Raw genomic sequence first — 17,472 nt, forward strand, 5'->3', positions numbered from 1 at the left:
AAAAAAAAAAAAAAAAAAAAAAAAAAAAAAGACGAAGATGAATCATTTCAGAACTTTGTCCACCTTTAATGTGACCCATAAACTCTACAACTCAGTTTAACATTGTTAGATTATTCCAAATTCATAATTCAGCACTTATAGGTGACGTTCTATTGATGGCAAGCATTTGGTTTTATGATTACATCAAATAGTATGTGTGAATGACCTTGATCAATGTTCAGTGAAAAATATCCTCATCTGAAGCTGAGTCAGTAATAAGTTTCTGGTGTAGCCAATTTAAATATGACATATATGGCATCTTTATAGAATGTCATGAGAAGACAAAAATAGACACGTGTCTATGTATCTAAAGCAATAATACATTGTGGATTATATACTGTTAAGATAAGTTTAGAGTAGTTTCAGTCATAATAAGCATTAGTACATAGTTACTTAACCACTTGAGATCCGCGCTATTGCCAAATGACGGCATTAGCGCGGATCTACTTTTCCGGGACTACGTCTATTGACGTCGTCCCGGTTACGAGCGGCCTGCGCGCCCCCTGAGGGGCGCGCGCAGCGCGCTCTGTGATCGGCGAGTCCACGAGACTCGCCTGATCACCGATCCGTGCAAGGGGTCGATCCCGACCCCTTATCACGTGATCAGCTGTCAGCCAATGACAGCTGATCATGTGACAGAACGGAGCCGGTAATCGGCTATTATTCCTCCTCGCGCTGACAGCGCGAGGAGAGAAAAAAAAGCCGATCACCGGCGGCCGTGATCGGGACATCAGTCCCGATCACGGCCAGCAATACAGCTGACCACCTGCCTCCTGCCAGTGCCCACCTGCCCACCGCAGTGCCATCCTGAATGAAAGTAAGTGCCCCCCATCAGTGCCACCCAGCAGTGCCCATAGTGCCCACAGCGCCACCCACAATGCCACCCACAGTGCCATCCAGCAGTGCCACCCACAGTGCCCACAATCTTCCTTAAAGGTGCTGCACCCCAGTGCCGCCCATCAGTGCCCAGCAGTGCCGCCCATCAGTGCCCAGCAGTGCCGCCCATCAGTGCCCAGCAGTGCCACCTATCAGAGCCACCTATCAGTGCCACCTATCAGTGCCCATCAGTCCCATCTATCAGTGGTACCTATCAGTGCCCATCCGTGCCACCCATCCGTGCCACTTATCCGTGCCACCCATCCATGCCATCTTATCTGTGCCCATCTTTGCCCATCAGTGCCGCCTTATCTGTGCCTATTAGTGCCGCCTTAACTATGCCTATCAGTGCCCACCAGTGCAGCCTATCAGTGCCCACCAATGCAGCCTATCAGTGCCCACCAATGCAGCCCATCAGTGCCCACCAATGCAGCCCATCAGTGCCCACCAATGCAGCCCATCAGTGCCGCCTAATCAGCGCACTTCAATGAAGGAGAAAAATGACCCGTTTGCAAAATTGTATAACAAACTATTAAAACATGATTTTTTTTTTTTTTTTTGCATCTTTTTTTGTTTGTTTAGCAAAAAATAAAACTCCGAGCTGTAACTAAATACCACCAAAAGAAAGCTCTATTTGTGGGAAAAAAATGATAAAAATTTCATTTGGGTACAGTGTTGTATGACCGCGCAATTGTCATTCAAAGTGCATCAGCGCTGAAAGCTGAAAATTGGTGTGGGACTGAGGGGGGTTTAAGTGCCCAGTAAGCAAGTGGTTAATGTAAAGTTGGTAATATGTGTTCATATTATGTAGATGTTTGGTTATATGACATTACATGACTAGCACATTACTTCAAGTATGGAGTGTTACATGTGAGCTTATCAATTATGCTCCATATGACTGAGTTAGTATCTACTTTTGTATAGCATATTGCTGAAGTTAGCAGAAATGAATGTGTGCCATACAAGGTTCTAAGTTTGTGAGGTTATGACGTTCACATGTAACATATAAGCAAACGTTTCCAGATTGAAGAGGCACAGAGACACACAGCCAACCTCTAGGAAATGACGACACTGACATTTACAGAGATTGATAAGTTGGGACAGCTGAATTCTGCCAGAAGTCTAAGAACGTCATTTCCTGCTTCTTCTTGTACGACACAAGACAGCATGGAGACAGAAGCCAGCTGCCATGAAGCACACATGCTTTTTTTAAGCTTATTTCAGCTTTATGAATATTCTATTTCACATATTTTTACCCACACTGAACTATTATACTTTTTACATTGTATTTATGGTGCCAACTGTGTGACAAACTAACTTTGTTTTAAGTCAGTTTGACTATCAATGCTATTCATCCGGAAATGCCTCGGAGATTGAAAAATATTAATATTGAATATTCTTGTAACTGAAATTTTAGGTGGAGAGAAAAAAAAAATGGTTGCATAAGTTTGTACACCCTTAAATACTTTGTTGAAGCACCTTTTGATTTTATTACAGCATTCAGTCTTTTGGGATATGAGTATCAGCATGGCACATTTTCGCTTGGCAATATTTGCCCACTCTTTGCAAAAACACTCCAAATCTGTCAGATTGCAAGGGCATCTCTTGTGCACAGCACTCTTCAGATCAGCCTACAGATTTTCAATTGGATTCAGGTCTAGGCTCTGGCTGGGCCATTCCAAAATGTTAATCCTTCCTTTGTTGGCTTGGATGCATGCTTTGGGTCGTTGTCATGCTGAAAGATGAAGTTCTTCATGTTCAGCTTTCTAGCAGAAGTCTGAAGGTTTTGTGACAATATTGACTAGTATTTGGAACTGTTCATAATTCCCTCTACCTTGACTAAGACCTCTGTTCCAGCTAAAGAAAAACTGCCCCAAAGCATGATGCTGCCACCCACCATGCTTGACTGTGGGTATGGTGTTATTTTGGTGATGTGCACATATTTTGGAATAATGGTCAAAAAGTTCAACCTTGGTTTCATCAGACCATAACATTTTCCCACATGATTTTGGTTGACTTCAGATGTGTTTTTTGCAAAATGTAGTGGGGCTTGGATGTTTTTCTTCGTGAGAACAGGCTTACGTCTTGCCACTTTACCCCATAGCCCAGACATATGAAGAATATGGGAGATTGTTGTCACATGTACCACACAGCCAGTACTTGGCAGATATTCCTGCGGCTCCTTAATGTGGCTGTAGGCCTCTTGGCAGCCTCCCTGACCAGTTTTCTTCCTGTCTTTTCGTAAATTTTGGAGGGATGTCCAGTTCTTGGTAATGTCACTGTTGTGCCATATATTCTCCATTTCTGTCTTCACTTTGTACCCTTATCCTGACTGATACCTTTTAAGAATGAGATGTTAAATCCCTCTGATGCTTTGGAAGCTCTCTGCAGACCATGGCTTTTGCTGTAGGATGTGACTAAGAAAATGTCAAAGACCTACTAGAATGGCTAAACTTTATTTGGGGTTAATAAGAGGCACTTTAAAATGATGGCAGGTATGTACCGATTCCTATTTAACATGAGTTTGAATGTGACTGCTTAATTCTGAACAAAGCTATAACCCCAGTTATAAGAGGGTGTGTACACCTGTACAACCACATTTTTAGCTTATTTTTTACTCCCCCACACATTAACCACTTCCGGACTGCCCACTGTGTGTGCATATTATACACACACACACACACACACACTACAGATACACATTATATATATATATATATATATATATATATATATATATATATATATATATATATATATATATACACACACACTTTCTATATAGAGAGATATATAATCATTACTCTGATGTTAACCACTTGCCGCCCGCCCTATTACAAATAGACGGCGACAAAGTGGTTTCATAATCCTGACCGGACGTCATATGACGTCCTCAGGATTATGAGCCGCTGCGCGCCCCCGGGGGCGCGCATCGCGGCGATCGTTGTTGCGGGGTGTCAGTCTGACACCCGGCAACTACGATCTCAGTAAAGAGTCTCCGACGGAGACTCTTTACCACGTGATCAGCCGTGTCCAATCACGGCTGATCACAGTGTAAATGGGAAGAGCCGGTGATCGGCTTTTCCTCACTCGCGTCTGTCAGACGCGAGTAGAGGAGAGCCGATCGGCTGCTCCTCTGACAGGGGGGGTCTGTGCTGATCGATTATCAGCACACCCCCCCCCCCCCCGAAGATGCCCACACTGGACCACCAGGGACGCCACCAGACCACCAGGGAACAGGTAATCCTCCCTAGACCACCAGGGATGCCAATGGTCAGCACAATGGATGCCAATCAGTGCCCATAATGGATGTCAGAGCCCACAATGGGCATCACTGATTGGCATGCATTATTGTTTGGCACTGATTGGCATCCATTAGTATAGTATAACACCAGTGCCGCCTATGAGTGCCCACCCGTGCCGCCTATGAGTGCCCACCCGTGCCGCCTATGAGTGCCCACCCGTGCCGCCTATGAGTGCCCACCCGTGCCCACCCCTGCCCATCTGTGCCGCCCACCCCTGCCCATCTGTGCCGCCCACCCCTGCCCATCTGTGCCGCCCACCCCTGCCCATCTGTGCCGCCCATCCATGCCCATCTCGGCAGCTATCAGTGCCAATCCGTGCCGCCCATCCGTGCCCATCAATGCCACCTCATCAGTGCCACTTCATTGGTGCCCATCAGTGCCGCCTTATCAGTGCCCATCAGTGAAGGAGAAAACTTATTTACAAAGTTTTGAAATTGAAACAAAAAAAAAAACGTTTTTTTTCAAACTTTTCAGTATTTTATTTGTAGGGAAAAAAAAAAAAACCGTAGAGGTGATCAAATACCACCAAAAGAAAGCTCTATTTGTGGGGAAAAAATGATAAAAATTTCATTTGGGTACAGTGTAGCATGACCGCGCAATAGTCATTCAAAGTGCGACAGCGCTGAAAGCTCAAAATTGGTCTGGGCAGGAAGGTGTTTAAGTGCCCTGTATTGAAGTGGTTAAATACCAGGATTATGGCAAAACCCTGAAATATATATATATATATATATATTTTTTTTTTTTAACCACTTGCCTACAGGGCACTTTCACCCCTTTCCTGGCCAGGCCAATTTTCAGCTTTCAGCGCTGTCATACTTTGAATGACAATTTCAGTCATGCTACACTGTACCCAAATTACATTTTTATCATTTGCTTTACACACAAATAGAGCTTTCTTTTGGTGGTATTTAATCACTGCTGGATTTTACATTTTTTACAAAAAAAACAAAAAAATTAAAAAAAAAACAAAAAAAAATGTGAAAATAAAGTTTTAGTTTGTCAGAAAATTTGATATAAAAAGTAATTTTTCTCCACCACTGATGTGGCGGCACCAATAGGTGGCACTGGTGGGCAGGAACGATGGGCAACACCAATAGCAAGCACTGACTGGCATTACTAATGAGCACAGATTGCAGACACTGGTGGTGCTGTATTGTAATCAGGGCACTAATGAGTGCCCTGATTACGTGTCTGGATGTCCCCTGCAAGTAGATGCTGCTGATTGGCTCTCCTCCCACGCATTATCTCCATGTTTACATGTGACCTGCTGTGATTGGACAGAGCCGATCACATGGTTTAAAGAGTCACGGCTCTTTACAGAGATTGGGGTCACGTTGCCCTAGCAACACAATAGGGCCGCGATTGGGCATGTGAGATTCCTTTTATGGGCGGCGGGAGAAGTGCGACCCCCCCCCCCCCTTCCCAATAGTCTCCGCTGCTTACCGGAGCAATTAGTAGTGACGGAAGTGATCTGATCCCCGGGATAGATGGGCAGGAAGTCAAGTGAGAGCAAAATAACCCCCACTCAAGACTATGCAATGTCAAACATCACTTCTGCTCTGCAGCCTTAAAGTGCAGGTCCCCCCCCCCTCCCTCTTCAATTAAAAATAAGACTTTTTTGCTGTTCAGTGTAAATGTGAGATCAGAGGTCTTATTGACCCCAGATCTCACATTAAAGAGGTCCTATCTTGCTTATTTCCAATACGAGGGATGTTTACATTCCTTGTAATAGGAATAAAAGCTTTTTTTTTTTTTTAAGGGACAGTGTAAAAACAGAAAATAAAAGTGAAATAAATAAAAAAATTCAAGTGCTCCCCCGTCCCCTCCGAGCTTGCGCGCAGAAGTGAACGCATACACAAGTCGCACCCACATATGTAAGCCGTGTTCAAACCACACGTGACGTACCGCCACGATTGGTAAGAGAAATAATTCTATCCCAATATCTAACTCAAAACTGGTAACCTGAAGACATTTTTAAAACGTCGCCTATGGAGATTTTTAAGCGCCAAAGTTTGTCGCCATTCCATGAGCAGGCGCAGTTTTGAAGCGTGACACCTTGGGTATTAATTCACTCAGGGTAACATTATCTTTCCTATTATAGAAACAAATTGGGCTAACTACTGTTTTCTTCTGTTTTAATTCAAAAAAGTGCATCTCTGATGTCAATGGATGCCAGAAGTTCTCCCCTTTGTAGGATAGAAACGACTGACTTGATTGACTCCATGCGAAAGGAGCGGATCCTCAGGAACCAATTTAGATTCCGTAAATCTAGAATTGGTGTGATAGCTCCATTCGATTTTGGTACCATAAATAGGGTCGAGTAAAACACCAAACCCTGCTCTTCTTTGGGAATCTGCATGATCACCCCTTGAGCCAATAATCGGTCCAATGCCTGCAACAGGGATTGCCTTTTGGCTGGATCCCTGGGAATGTTTGATCTGAGAAAACGGGCAAGTGGAAACTCTTGAAATTTTAGCTTGTATCCTAGGGATACAGTGGAGAGGGGAGATGCCTCTTCATGATGAGGCCTTGGTATTCTGCTTTGCAGACTTGCGGCCCCAGGTACTCTTTTGTCCCTGGGTTTGACCCTGAGATCTTCCCGTAGGGTCTGACGGCAAAGGCCGTTGCCCCTGCCTAGAGGAGGATGCCCTTGGCACTGGGGAAAAGGTCTGTTTAAATGAAGGACATTTATATTTTCTTTTGAGTGGCAATATATATATGAATATATGAATATATTTATCCAAACTATCGCCAAAAAGACGTCCGCCCTTAAAGGGGAAAAGGGGAAACCAGCTAGAAGATTTTTACAAGGCATTTCAGCTGACCAACCCTTTAACCAAAGGGTCCTTCGCATGTGTATAAGCATGAGCGCCAGACGTGATGCCTGGTGAATAGAATCCTTTATAGCATCTATGGTAAAGCATAATGCTTTAGGTAGCTCGGCCAACTGCTGAGCTTGTTGTGCAGGGAGCTCTTTGAGAGCATCTGCGAACTGGTCCTTTAAGGACTGACAGATGCCTATGGCTGCGATTGCAGGCTGAGTTAAAGTCCCTGCTAAGGAGAAAAAAAAAAAAGAAAAAAAGGATTTTAACAGACCTTCCAACTTTTTATCTGTTGGATCTTTAAGCATATGTGCATTGTCCACTGGACAAGTTAAACTTATTCACATTGGAAATCGCAGCGTCCACTGCTGGAACTTTCCATCTTTTAGTGAATTTTTCCTCCATAGGATAGAGATTTGAGAATCTCTTAAGAGGGGAGAAATGTTTATCTGGATGATCCCATTCGGAATAAATGAGCTTTCAAGTAATACGTGTACGGGAAACACATGTATAGGCTGTAAAGGTTTCAAGGATCCCAGGGAGGAGACCGGACCTTCAGCTAATTCTGTTAGAGGTAGCCTGAAAGTAGAGCGGACCATCTCTGTACTTCAGTTTGTAAAGGTGAAACACCAAGTACTGTTTCCTCCGCAGAGGAATAGCCGGTTTGTTTTTCTTCCCCATCTGTGGGTAAAAGCTAGTCTTGTCCCCATAGTTCTTTAGGACCTTCCACCGACTGTAAAGAGTCTAAGGTGGGGAGGGGGATCTAGGACGCTTCCTATCCACTAGGATGGATGACGTGATTAAAGTCGCTAATCTTCCTTCTAAGCCTTGCAGGGCAGAGGAAAGTGCTCCTTCAGTCACGTATACAGGGGCTGAAGTGTGTGAAGCAGTGGCACCACCGCTAGCTTCCAATGACTCACCCTGGCTTGCCATGTCTGATCTCTTCGAAGAGGAAGACAGTATGGAAACATGACTGGTGTTCCCAGCACCTGGGGGTGACACCTTAGGTACCTTTACGGTAGGTCTGGAAGACATAATGGCAAGCACAAAAGCAGACGTACACATTATCTGCTAAAAATAGTTCTAGCCAAACAAAGCATGCTAACCGTTCTTTTCCTGTACTGGAAATGCCTGTTTTACACCCTTACGTGTCCCACGCTAGATGTCTTAGTATAACAGACTGCTCTCCTCAGTGAAAGGTTTCCCTTTGTAACAGAGTGCTTTAAATGTGTAAGCCTCAGGTGGACCCGATTGGCGTCCACAGCGCTCCACCCTCAGTAATCAAATGCTGTGTGGATGGACGCTGTGTCCCATACACAGCGACATGTGACCCTACCACACCCCTCTGCGTCCTCCGGCAACCCCCATCCTCCGTTTCAATATGCCTAGCTCGTGTGAGCGGCATACGGGTCTGCATCATGCAGACCTAAAGGGAGAGTGAAGCTAGCCGCTTCTCAGCCAAAAACAAACTGCCACTCAACAGCAGGCTGGGATACCTACTAAAAAAAGTAAAGACTCTAAAACACCTATGAGAGGAGAGGGGGAAAAAGGGGGAGCAGAGGGGGTTCTGTCAGCATGCTGCTAAACTCTGCAGCGCTTTTATGATTTGGGATAACTTCTCCCTTCAGCTGCTAAGCAGCTGATAACCATCCAGCCTGCTAATTCCCTTAGGAAAAGTAAGCTTCACCCATCACGGTGGGCTGCGTTAACACACGCTCAAAGACTGGGGCCCTTTTAATAGGGGTTCCGCTACTTTGGGCCTTGTATAGAACCCCTCAGAACAGCTTTAGGAAATGATGCAAGACTAAAAAGCGTCCTGGTTCCTAGGGTCATGCTCTCAAAGAGAAGCGTTACAGGCAAAATCTTGTTCTTGTATCGAGGTCCAGTTACCATCCTATGGCCTCAGTGGCGAGGATGGATATGGTTGTGGAGGTTTTTTAAATCCATCATGGATCCCTCAAGGAGCTTCTCAGAGCACATCTTTACTCGTGACCAACACCTTAGACACTGGCGGAAAAACTCCTCAAATGAGGAGGGGTTATATAGGGGAGTCAACTTCTTGTATTGGTTATACCAGTGTCAACACCTGAAGGTAGGACCATAACCCACCAATTACTTGAGGCTCTGTGTCCTGTGATGTACGATAAAGAAACAGGATTTTTAAAACCAGCTTACCTGTAAAATCCTTTTCTTTGAAGTACATCAGGGGGCACAGAGCCATAGTAGTTATGTGGGTTATAGGTCACCTACAGGTGATGGACACTGGCACACCCTAAGACAAAGTGCACTCCCTATTTAACCCCCCCACTACTGGGAGTACCTCAGTTTTGTAGCCAAGCAATAGACGTGTATACCAAAGAAGGGAGGGACCTCTGTGTCCCATAGCAATGGCAACTGAAGGGCGGGAGACAAAAAAAAATAAAAAAAGTAGGGCATTAAAGTGGTTGCAAATCCTTTACAACCACTTTAAACTACAGGCAAGCCTATATTTGGCTTACCTGTAGCTGCACGGTTTAGGAGATATCCCTGCATTCGCATTTGAGCCAACTGAAGCAACGTCACGTACATGCCGTTGTTTGTTAGCCTGTGCCGTTCCCAGCAGCTCCCACACATGCACGGGAGTGATGTCCTCACGGCTCCAGCCAATCACAGTGCCGCGATACCCAGAACCAAGTCCCTGGGGAGATGTCAGCTGCCGGAGTGGTTAGGGACCGCTGCGGGGGCTTCGATCTCAGGTAAGTCATTCATAATGAGCTAGTATGCTAGCTATCCCCTGCGCCTTGCTCCTCAGTATGAGGGTCCTGAGCAATGGATGGGGATCTGCTATGCTTGGACCCACTATGGGAAGCAAACATAGCATCAATCTTTTGTTCCAAAGTTAAAGAAAAATAAATATAAGGGCTGAAGTGAAGTGTCCAGAGCTGTTGCAACACCAGTCCCCCAATGGCTCACTCTGACTGGCCGCATCACTTTCAGAGGAGGATGACATTTTCTTGGACATGGATTTCGGTTGCCGTAAAACAATCGATCCTCCAGAATCCTTTGAGGTGATCCTTGTCCCCCTCCCGCTCATAGCCTGATACACAAAGCAGAAGTACTACTTCAATTGCTGCCATTAACGCTCAGCCTTATGCAGCACCAGCAACGTGTCAAAGGACCTGCAACAGCACCCTGCCAGTAAAAACGTATGGCCTTAATACCAAAAAGTACTGGATCCCAGGATCCAGCTCTCTAAAAGAGAAGCATTCACAGGCAAAACCTTGTGTCTTTGGATATGAGGCCCAAGTACCATTCAATCTGGCCAAAAAAAAAAAAAAAGACACTTTAAATGGATCGGGTCAGCATTGCTAGCCCCAGCAAGGATTGCTCCAGTGGAGCTCAGCACAGCACATCTTTACTCGTGACCAACACCTTAGACACTGGCGAAAAACCTGAGGTACTCCCAGTAGTGGGAGGGGTTATATAGGGAGTGCACTTCTTGTCTTGGGGCGTGCCAGTGTCCATCACCTGAAGGTGGCCTATAACCCACATAGTAACTATGGCTGTGTCCCCTGATGTATGAAAAGAAAAAGTCAGCTGCGCAAATACAGTGTAACAAAGCATTGCAATGATATCCATTTTATTCTCTAGGCTCTCTGATAAAATTTTATCTATAAAATATTTGGGGGTTACAAGTAATTCTCTAGCAAAAATACTGGCGTCAACAAGTGTCAGAAATAGGTTTGATCCAGAAGGTGTAGACTTTTTATATCCACTGTATAATTTAAAAAGACAAAAAAAAATATATATATATATATATATATATATATATATATATATATATATATATATATACACACACACACACATATATATATATATATATATATATACAGCCATGTTATGTACACCTGTTCAATTGCTTGGTAACACAAAATCAGCCAATCACATTGCAGCAACTCAAGGCATTCAGGCATCTAGACGTGGTGAAGACGACTTGGAGTTCAAACTGAGCATCACAATGGGGAAGAAAGGGGATTTAAGTGACTTTGAAAGTGGGATAGTTGTTGATGTCAGGCAGCTGGTCTGAGTATTTAAAAAACTGCTGATCTGTTGGGATTTTCACACACAATCTCTAGGGTTTACAGAAAACGGTACGAAAAAGAAAAAATATCCAGAGAGCGGCAGTTGTGTGGATGAAAATGCCTTGCCAGAGGTCATGAGAAAGGGCAGACTGGTTTGATATGATAGAAAGGCAACAGTAATTCAAATAATCACTCTTTACCACTCGTGATCCAAAACACAAGGCCAAGTCGACCTGTCATTGGCTACAGCAGAATAAAGTGAAGGTTCTGGAGTGGCCATCTCAGTCTCCTGACCTCAATATCATTGAGCCACTCTGGGGAGATCTCAAAATGTGCAGTTCTTGTAAGACAGCCCAATAATTTACAGGAACAGGGTCATTTAGGGAGTTTGTTGCCATAATGATTTAAATACAGTTGATTGATAATACATAGCTTAGAGAAAACCCTGACCATGAGTGAAAGTTTGTGTCATTCTCTGAAATATGGCTAAGAAATCAAATTCTGCCAGGGTATGTAAACTTGTGAGCACAACTGTATCTTCACATACAAATAGGTTTACAGTGCCTTGAAAAAATATTTGTATCCCTTGAAATTTTTTACATTTTGTCATGTTACAAACAAAAACGAGATGTATTTTATTGGGATTTTATTTGATAGACCAACACAAAGTGGCACATAATTGTACAGTGGAAGGAAAATGATAAAATGGTTTCCAACATTATTTACAAATATCTGAAAACTGTGGCGTGCATTTGTATTCATCCCCCTGAGTCAATACTTTGTAGAACCACCTTTTGCTGTATTTACAGCTGCAAGTCATTTTGGGTATGTCTCTGCCAGCTTTGCACAACTAGTGACATTTTTGCCTATTCTTTGCAAAATAGCTCAAGCTCTCTCAGATTGGATGGAGAGGGTCTGAACAGCAATTTTCAAGTCTTGCCACAGATTCTCAATTGGATTTAGGTCTGGACTTTGACTGGGCCATTCTAAAAAACGAATATGCTTTGATCTAAACCATTCTATTAGTGGCTGTAATGTTTAGGGCCGTTGTCCTGCTGGAAGGTGAACCTCCGCCCCAGTCTCAAGTCTTTTGCAGACTAACAGGATTTTTTCTAAGCTTGCCTGTACAGTATTTGGATCCATCCATCTTGCCATCAACTCTGACCAGCTTCCATGTTCCTGCTGAAGAAAAGCATCCCAACAACATTATGCTGCCACCATGTTTCACGGTGGGGATAGTATGTTCAGGGTGATGTGCAGTGTTAGTTTTCCACCACACACAGCGTTTTTCTTTTAGGCCAAAAAGTTAAATATTGGTCTCATCTAACCAGAGCACCTTCTTCCACATTTGCTGTGTCCCCCACATGGCTTCTTGCAAACTGAAAACGGGACTTCTTATGGCTTTCTTCCAACAATGGCTTTCCCCCGTGGCCACTTTTTCATAAAGGCCAGATTTGTGGAGTGCACGATTAAAAATAGCTGTTTTGTGGATAGATTCTCCCACCCAAGCCGTGTCTCTCTGCAGCTCCTCCAGTGTTACCATAGGCCTCGTGGCTGCTTCCCTAATTAATGCTCTCCTTGCCTGACCTGTCTGTTTAGGTGGGCGGCCATGTCTTGGTAGGTTTGCAGTTGTTCCATACTCTTTCCATTTTCAGATGACTGATTGAACAGTGCTTTGAGATGTTCAAAGCTTGGTATTTTATTTATAACCTAACCCTGCTTTAAACTTCTCCACAACCTTATCCCTGACCTGTCTGGTGTGTTCCTTGGCCTTCATGATGCTATTTGTTCACTAAAGGTTCTCTAAAAACCTCTGAGGGCTTCACAGAACAGCTGTATTTATACTGAAAGTTTAAAGCAGGCGGGAAAAAAAATTAGGTGACTTGTAAAAGAAATTAGTTCCACTAGATTTAAGTTAGAGGTATCAGAGTAAAGGGGTCTGAATACAATTGCATGCCACACTTTTCAGATATTTGTAAAAAAAAAACTTTGAAAACCATTTAATAAATTTTTCTTCCACTTCACAATTATGTGCCACTTTGCATTGGTCTAGCACATAAAATCCCAATACGTTTACGTTTTTGGTTGCAACATGACAAAATGTGGAAAATTTTGAGGGGTATGAATACTGTTTCAAGGCACTGTATTGTGCCACCTTTAGATTGGATACTGGGAAAAAAAAAAAGCCATAAACAAAAGAGGGGGTGAGATCCACGTGTCCAGTGAAGTACTTTGAGGGGGAAAAAAGGAAATCTTACTTCATTTGTATTGTTTTGAGACCCCCCATGGTGTATAATGCCTGTGTCCTGTCCCGATAAAGAGAAGAGGAATTGACTTGCTTGTAAATCCCATATCTTTGAATACATCATAGGCACGTTATTCATACACCATAGGCTTTAGGTTTGCACCTTCAGGTGTTTGGACACTGGCAAGCTTTTGGGGACACCCCCCACCAACACCAATGATGGGTCTTTATTCCATCCACCAATGCCAATGATGGGGCTCTATTCCTTCCCCTGATACCAACAATGGGGCACTATTCGCTCCACTAATAATGATGGGGAGTTACGTACTCCAACTGATGCCAGGGCATTTGCTACTTCCAAAGGCTACATTTAGGCCTCCTCAAAGTCTGAAGGACTGTAAACTGGCTCTTTGTTTAGAAAGTTAGGGGAAACCTGGTATAGGGCATAATACGCCATGCAAAAGATACATCGAAGACTGGATGACCACAAGAAAAGCTACTGGTAAGAGACTTCAGGAGTATATCCCAGACAGGCTTCAAAGGCTGGTTCTTGCAAGGCACAAAGAATTACGTTAAAGGGATGGTTCACCTTTACCACAAAACTGCCTATGCAGATAAGGGGTATCTGAAGATAAACAGTGCAGCTCTGACTAAAACTGAATAAAGCTCTTGCTTATAGGTGTAGACCATTTATATACCTTATAAACCTGACTGGAATACTCCCAGGACATTGCAAAGTGAGGCCTAGTCATCACCGCTCACCTCCATCATTACAGGAATGGGCTCAAATGCTGAGCTCAGAGCTACGGTGTCAGGGGAGAGAAAATATGTGGTGGGGTTTGAATCAAAGAAAGGAGCTCACTCCTGTGATGGTGGAAGTGAGCAGTAACGACTAGGCCTCACTTAGCAACATCCTGTGAGTATTCCAATGAGGCTTCATAAGGTATGTAAATAGCCTACACGTATAGCAAGGGCATCATTTAGCTTTAGGCAGAGATACACAGTTTGTTTTAATCTACAAAACATCCCTTACCTGCATAGGCAGTATTTTTGTAAAGGTGAAATATCCTTTTAATGTCCAGAAGGAGCACAAGGTCCTGCAAGGGGGGACCTGCGACAGTAATACCTGCAACGCAAAGTTAGAGACCTTTATAAAAGCATGAGAAATGTGCCCCTTTTTAGGGTACTGAGCATGAGATACTGGTCAGAACCTGTTTGCAGGAAGGCCAAAATGCAAGATACAGCAATTTCTGGGATTGAGTTGAGGGTCCTCAACTTGTGGCAAAGTTAGTTACCATAATAAAGCTTTCTGGATGGCGATTTTCATGCCTTTATCAAGGTAGCAAGAATTCTGAGTAGGTCTGTGTACCAGGTTCTTCTGGGCCAGTTTGGTGCAAGAACCGTCTTCCTGTTTTGCTCTATTTTGTGGAGCAGGTACGGTAGCATACTCAGTGGAGAAATGGCATGAATCAGGACCAGTGGATAACGGCAGTATATTTTGGGTCATTTTCATGCTGGAAGAGCCATCTTCAGAGTTCTGGCTCAGGGAAGAAGGTTCTCATCCAAGATTTTACAATACATGGCCCTGTCCATTGGCCACTCAATGCAGCAAAGTCGGCCTGTACCAATAGCAGAGAGACAGGCCCAAAGACCTGGGCTTGACTGCAGATATGGTGTATTTAGGGTCATAGCATTTTTTCTTCAAACATGGCGAGTCATTAATGGCGAAGAGCTTAATTTTGGTCTCTTCGACCACAGCACCAACAGTTGTCTCCTCCTCACCACACTTCTTGATGGTCTTGCAGCCCATTCTAGCTTTGTGCAGGTCTACAATCTTGACCCGGATGTCCTTTGACAGCTCTTTGATCTTGCCCATGATGGTGAGGTTTGAATGGAAAAAAAAGTCTGGGCAGGTATCTTTTATACACATAAGTCACTAGGAGCACCTTCTTAAATTGACAGGACTAATCTAACAATCTGTGGGAGCCAGAATTGTTGGTTGGTAGGGGATCAAATACTTATTTTACCCACTGAATTGCAACTCAATTTAAAACATTTGTATCATGTTTTTTTTTTTTTTCTGGATTTTTAATTGCTTTTCTGTCTCCATCATTTAAAATACACCTATAATTATAGACCCTTAATTTCCTTGCAAGTGGACAAACTTACAAAATCTGCAAGGGATCAAATAGTTGTCGTCGACACTGTATGGCATTGTCAGACTGCACCCAAATTGAGTGTTCCTTAAGGAGGGAGGTCCAGTGCTGGAGAGACAGCCTGACAGCCCTGAGCGCCAAGAATCTGAGAGTTTTGCCTCCTCCCTTGACCATGTTTCTGGAACTGTCAAGGAGTGGAAGACCACCTCCCCAGCCTGACAAGCTTATGTCTATTGTAAGAATTTATCAGAGATGAAGTGGTAATCTACCAGGACAAGGATGTTCTTGTTTGGGAGAATAGAAGCATGGACAGATCTGGGAAAAGAGCCTGCTATTTACATTCTGGTACAATGATTAGTTGCAGAGTTTTTACTTTTAATAGTTTATTTCAATAGTTTTGTATAGTTTTTGAATGGAATTGGGCAAGGGACATTGCCTAAAAAAAAGGCAACTATTAGAGCCAGAACTCGCAGAGAATCTCACTGTGAAAGGTCACAACGTATGCATTTCAAGAGCTGTAGATTAAATATATAGTTCCATGTCAAAAATAAATAAAAAAAATGTAGCACATGGGAGTCATGCCCTAAAATATCAGGTAGATTTTAACTTAGCAAAAAAGTCAATTTAGACAAATACTTACAGGATTAATGGTGTTTACAAGTTTGCGTGGTTTACTGAACTGCATTAGACTCTCCCGGAGATTGTTCAGAGGTCCCTCTACTAGGACTTTCTGCTCTTTGTAATAATTTAATAGATGATTCCATAGAGGCTGCTTTGATAATGCTTTTGGGTTGCCCACAATAATTACACCATACCTGGAAAAATTAAACAAGTGTTTAAAACATCGTAAAAGTATAGTTTTCCAGACAGCAACAGTGTGTATAGCCGGTGGCACTGAATGTTCAAAATCCGACTGGATGGTTGATAGATCAACTTCTGTACAACCAGGGTGCTGATACAAGAACTGAAATTCAGGCAGTCCCTGTTGAACCGGGCAAATTTTTATCCATGTATGGCCAGCTTTATGACGTACTACAGATGATGTCAAAACTAAATCTCAAAATAGATAATGTTTAACCACTACCTGTGTATAATGAGTTAAATATATTGTGGTATTCTACTATTGGATCTATATCCTAAAGTCATGTGTGTCCCCACACAAAAGGGATAAAACAGAGAGATAGATATCTATCTCTATATTTATAATATATATGTATGTATGTATGAGCGTGAAAGTACCCCCATTCACATACAAAATTGACAGTTATCTCAAAAAAATTTAAAATCACTTATCACAAGACATTTAAAAAAAAAATAAATAAATAAATAAATGTTCAAGCCAACCTGTTCCTTCACACTATGAGACAAACTCTATAGGCCTGTTAGACCAACATTGGCATTTAATATGTATTAATCACGTATCATTCTTATTGCAATGGTTTGCTGTCCATCTGGCATATATTGAACATATGGCAGTCCAGCAGCTATAGGATTGTAATCCAATGCATGATGTAAAGAAAAACAAATTTGCTTTGAAAGTTCATACGTAATCTATGCATATGATCTTTGCTTAACAAGTTTGTTCCTTCCAGTTTGCTGTAAGAGTATATCTATAAAGAGAGGGGTATATTATTGGGCAGCGTACTATCTCACATACAAATAGTTTTCTGTCATATATATGTGGGAAATATAAATGTGGCTGTAGTTACTAATGTGGGCAATTAGACCAAGTAGTAATGTATTTATTAGGGAATGTTTAAGCCCTGGTGACATCCAGTGGAGAATTTTGAAATTACAGCCCCCTGGATGGTTGATGCCCAGAGTTTACCTCTATGATTCCAATACACAGGATGGCTGCTATGGCTTAGGCACTTCCCGAATATAAACCGGAAGTGTCCCCCTTCTTTGAATGCAATAGCCTCTGAAGCAGCTGGGAGACCCAGAGAAACTCTGTTCCAGCCTCAC

General features: G+C 43.1%; 1 protein-coding gene across 1 annotated transcript in view; it reads right to left on the reverse strand.

Annotated features, from left to right (window-relative positions):
* Window positions 1–17,472, reverse strand: part of UPF1 (UPF1 RNA helicase and ATPase) — a 185,672-nt gene that overhangs the window by 44,897 nt on the left and 123,303 nt on the right. The window contains exon 19 of the mRNA XM_077475960.1: window positions 16,148–16,322. Coding sequence (XP_077332086.1) covers window positions 16,148–16,322 — 175 coding nt within the window. The remainder of the gene's footprint in view (window positions 1–16,147; window positions 16,323–17,472) is intronic.

Source organism: Lithobates pipiens, unplaced genomic scaffold (assembly GCF_037356315.1).
Source record: "Lithobates pipiens isolate NorthernLeopardFrog02 unplaced genomic scaffold, aLitPip1_a1.2 Scaffold_13, whole genome shotgun sequence".
Lineage (NCBI taxonomy): Eukaryota > Metazoa > Chordata > Amphibia > Anura > Ranidae > Lithobates > Lithobates pipiens.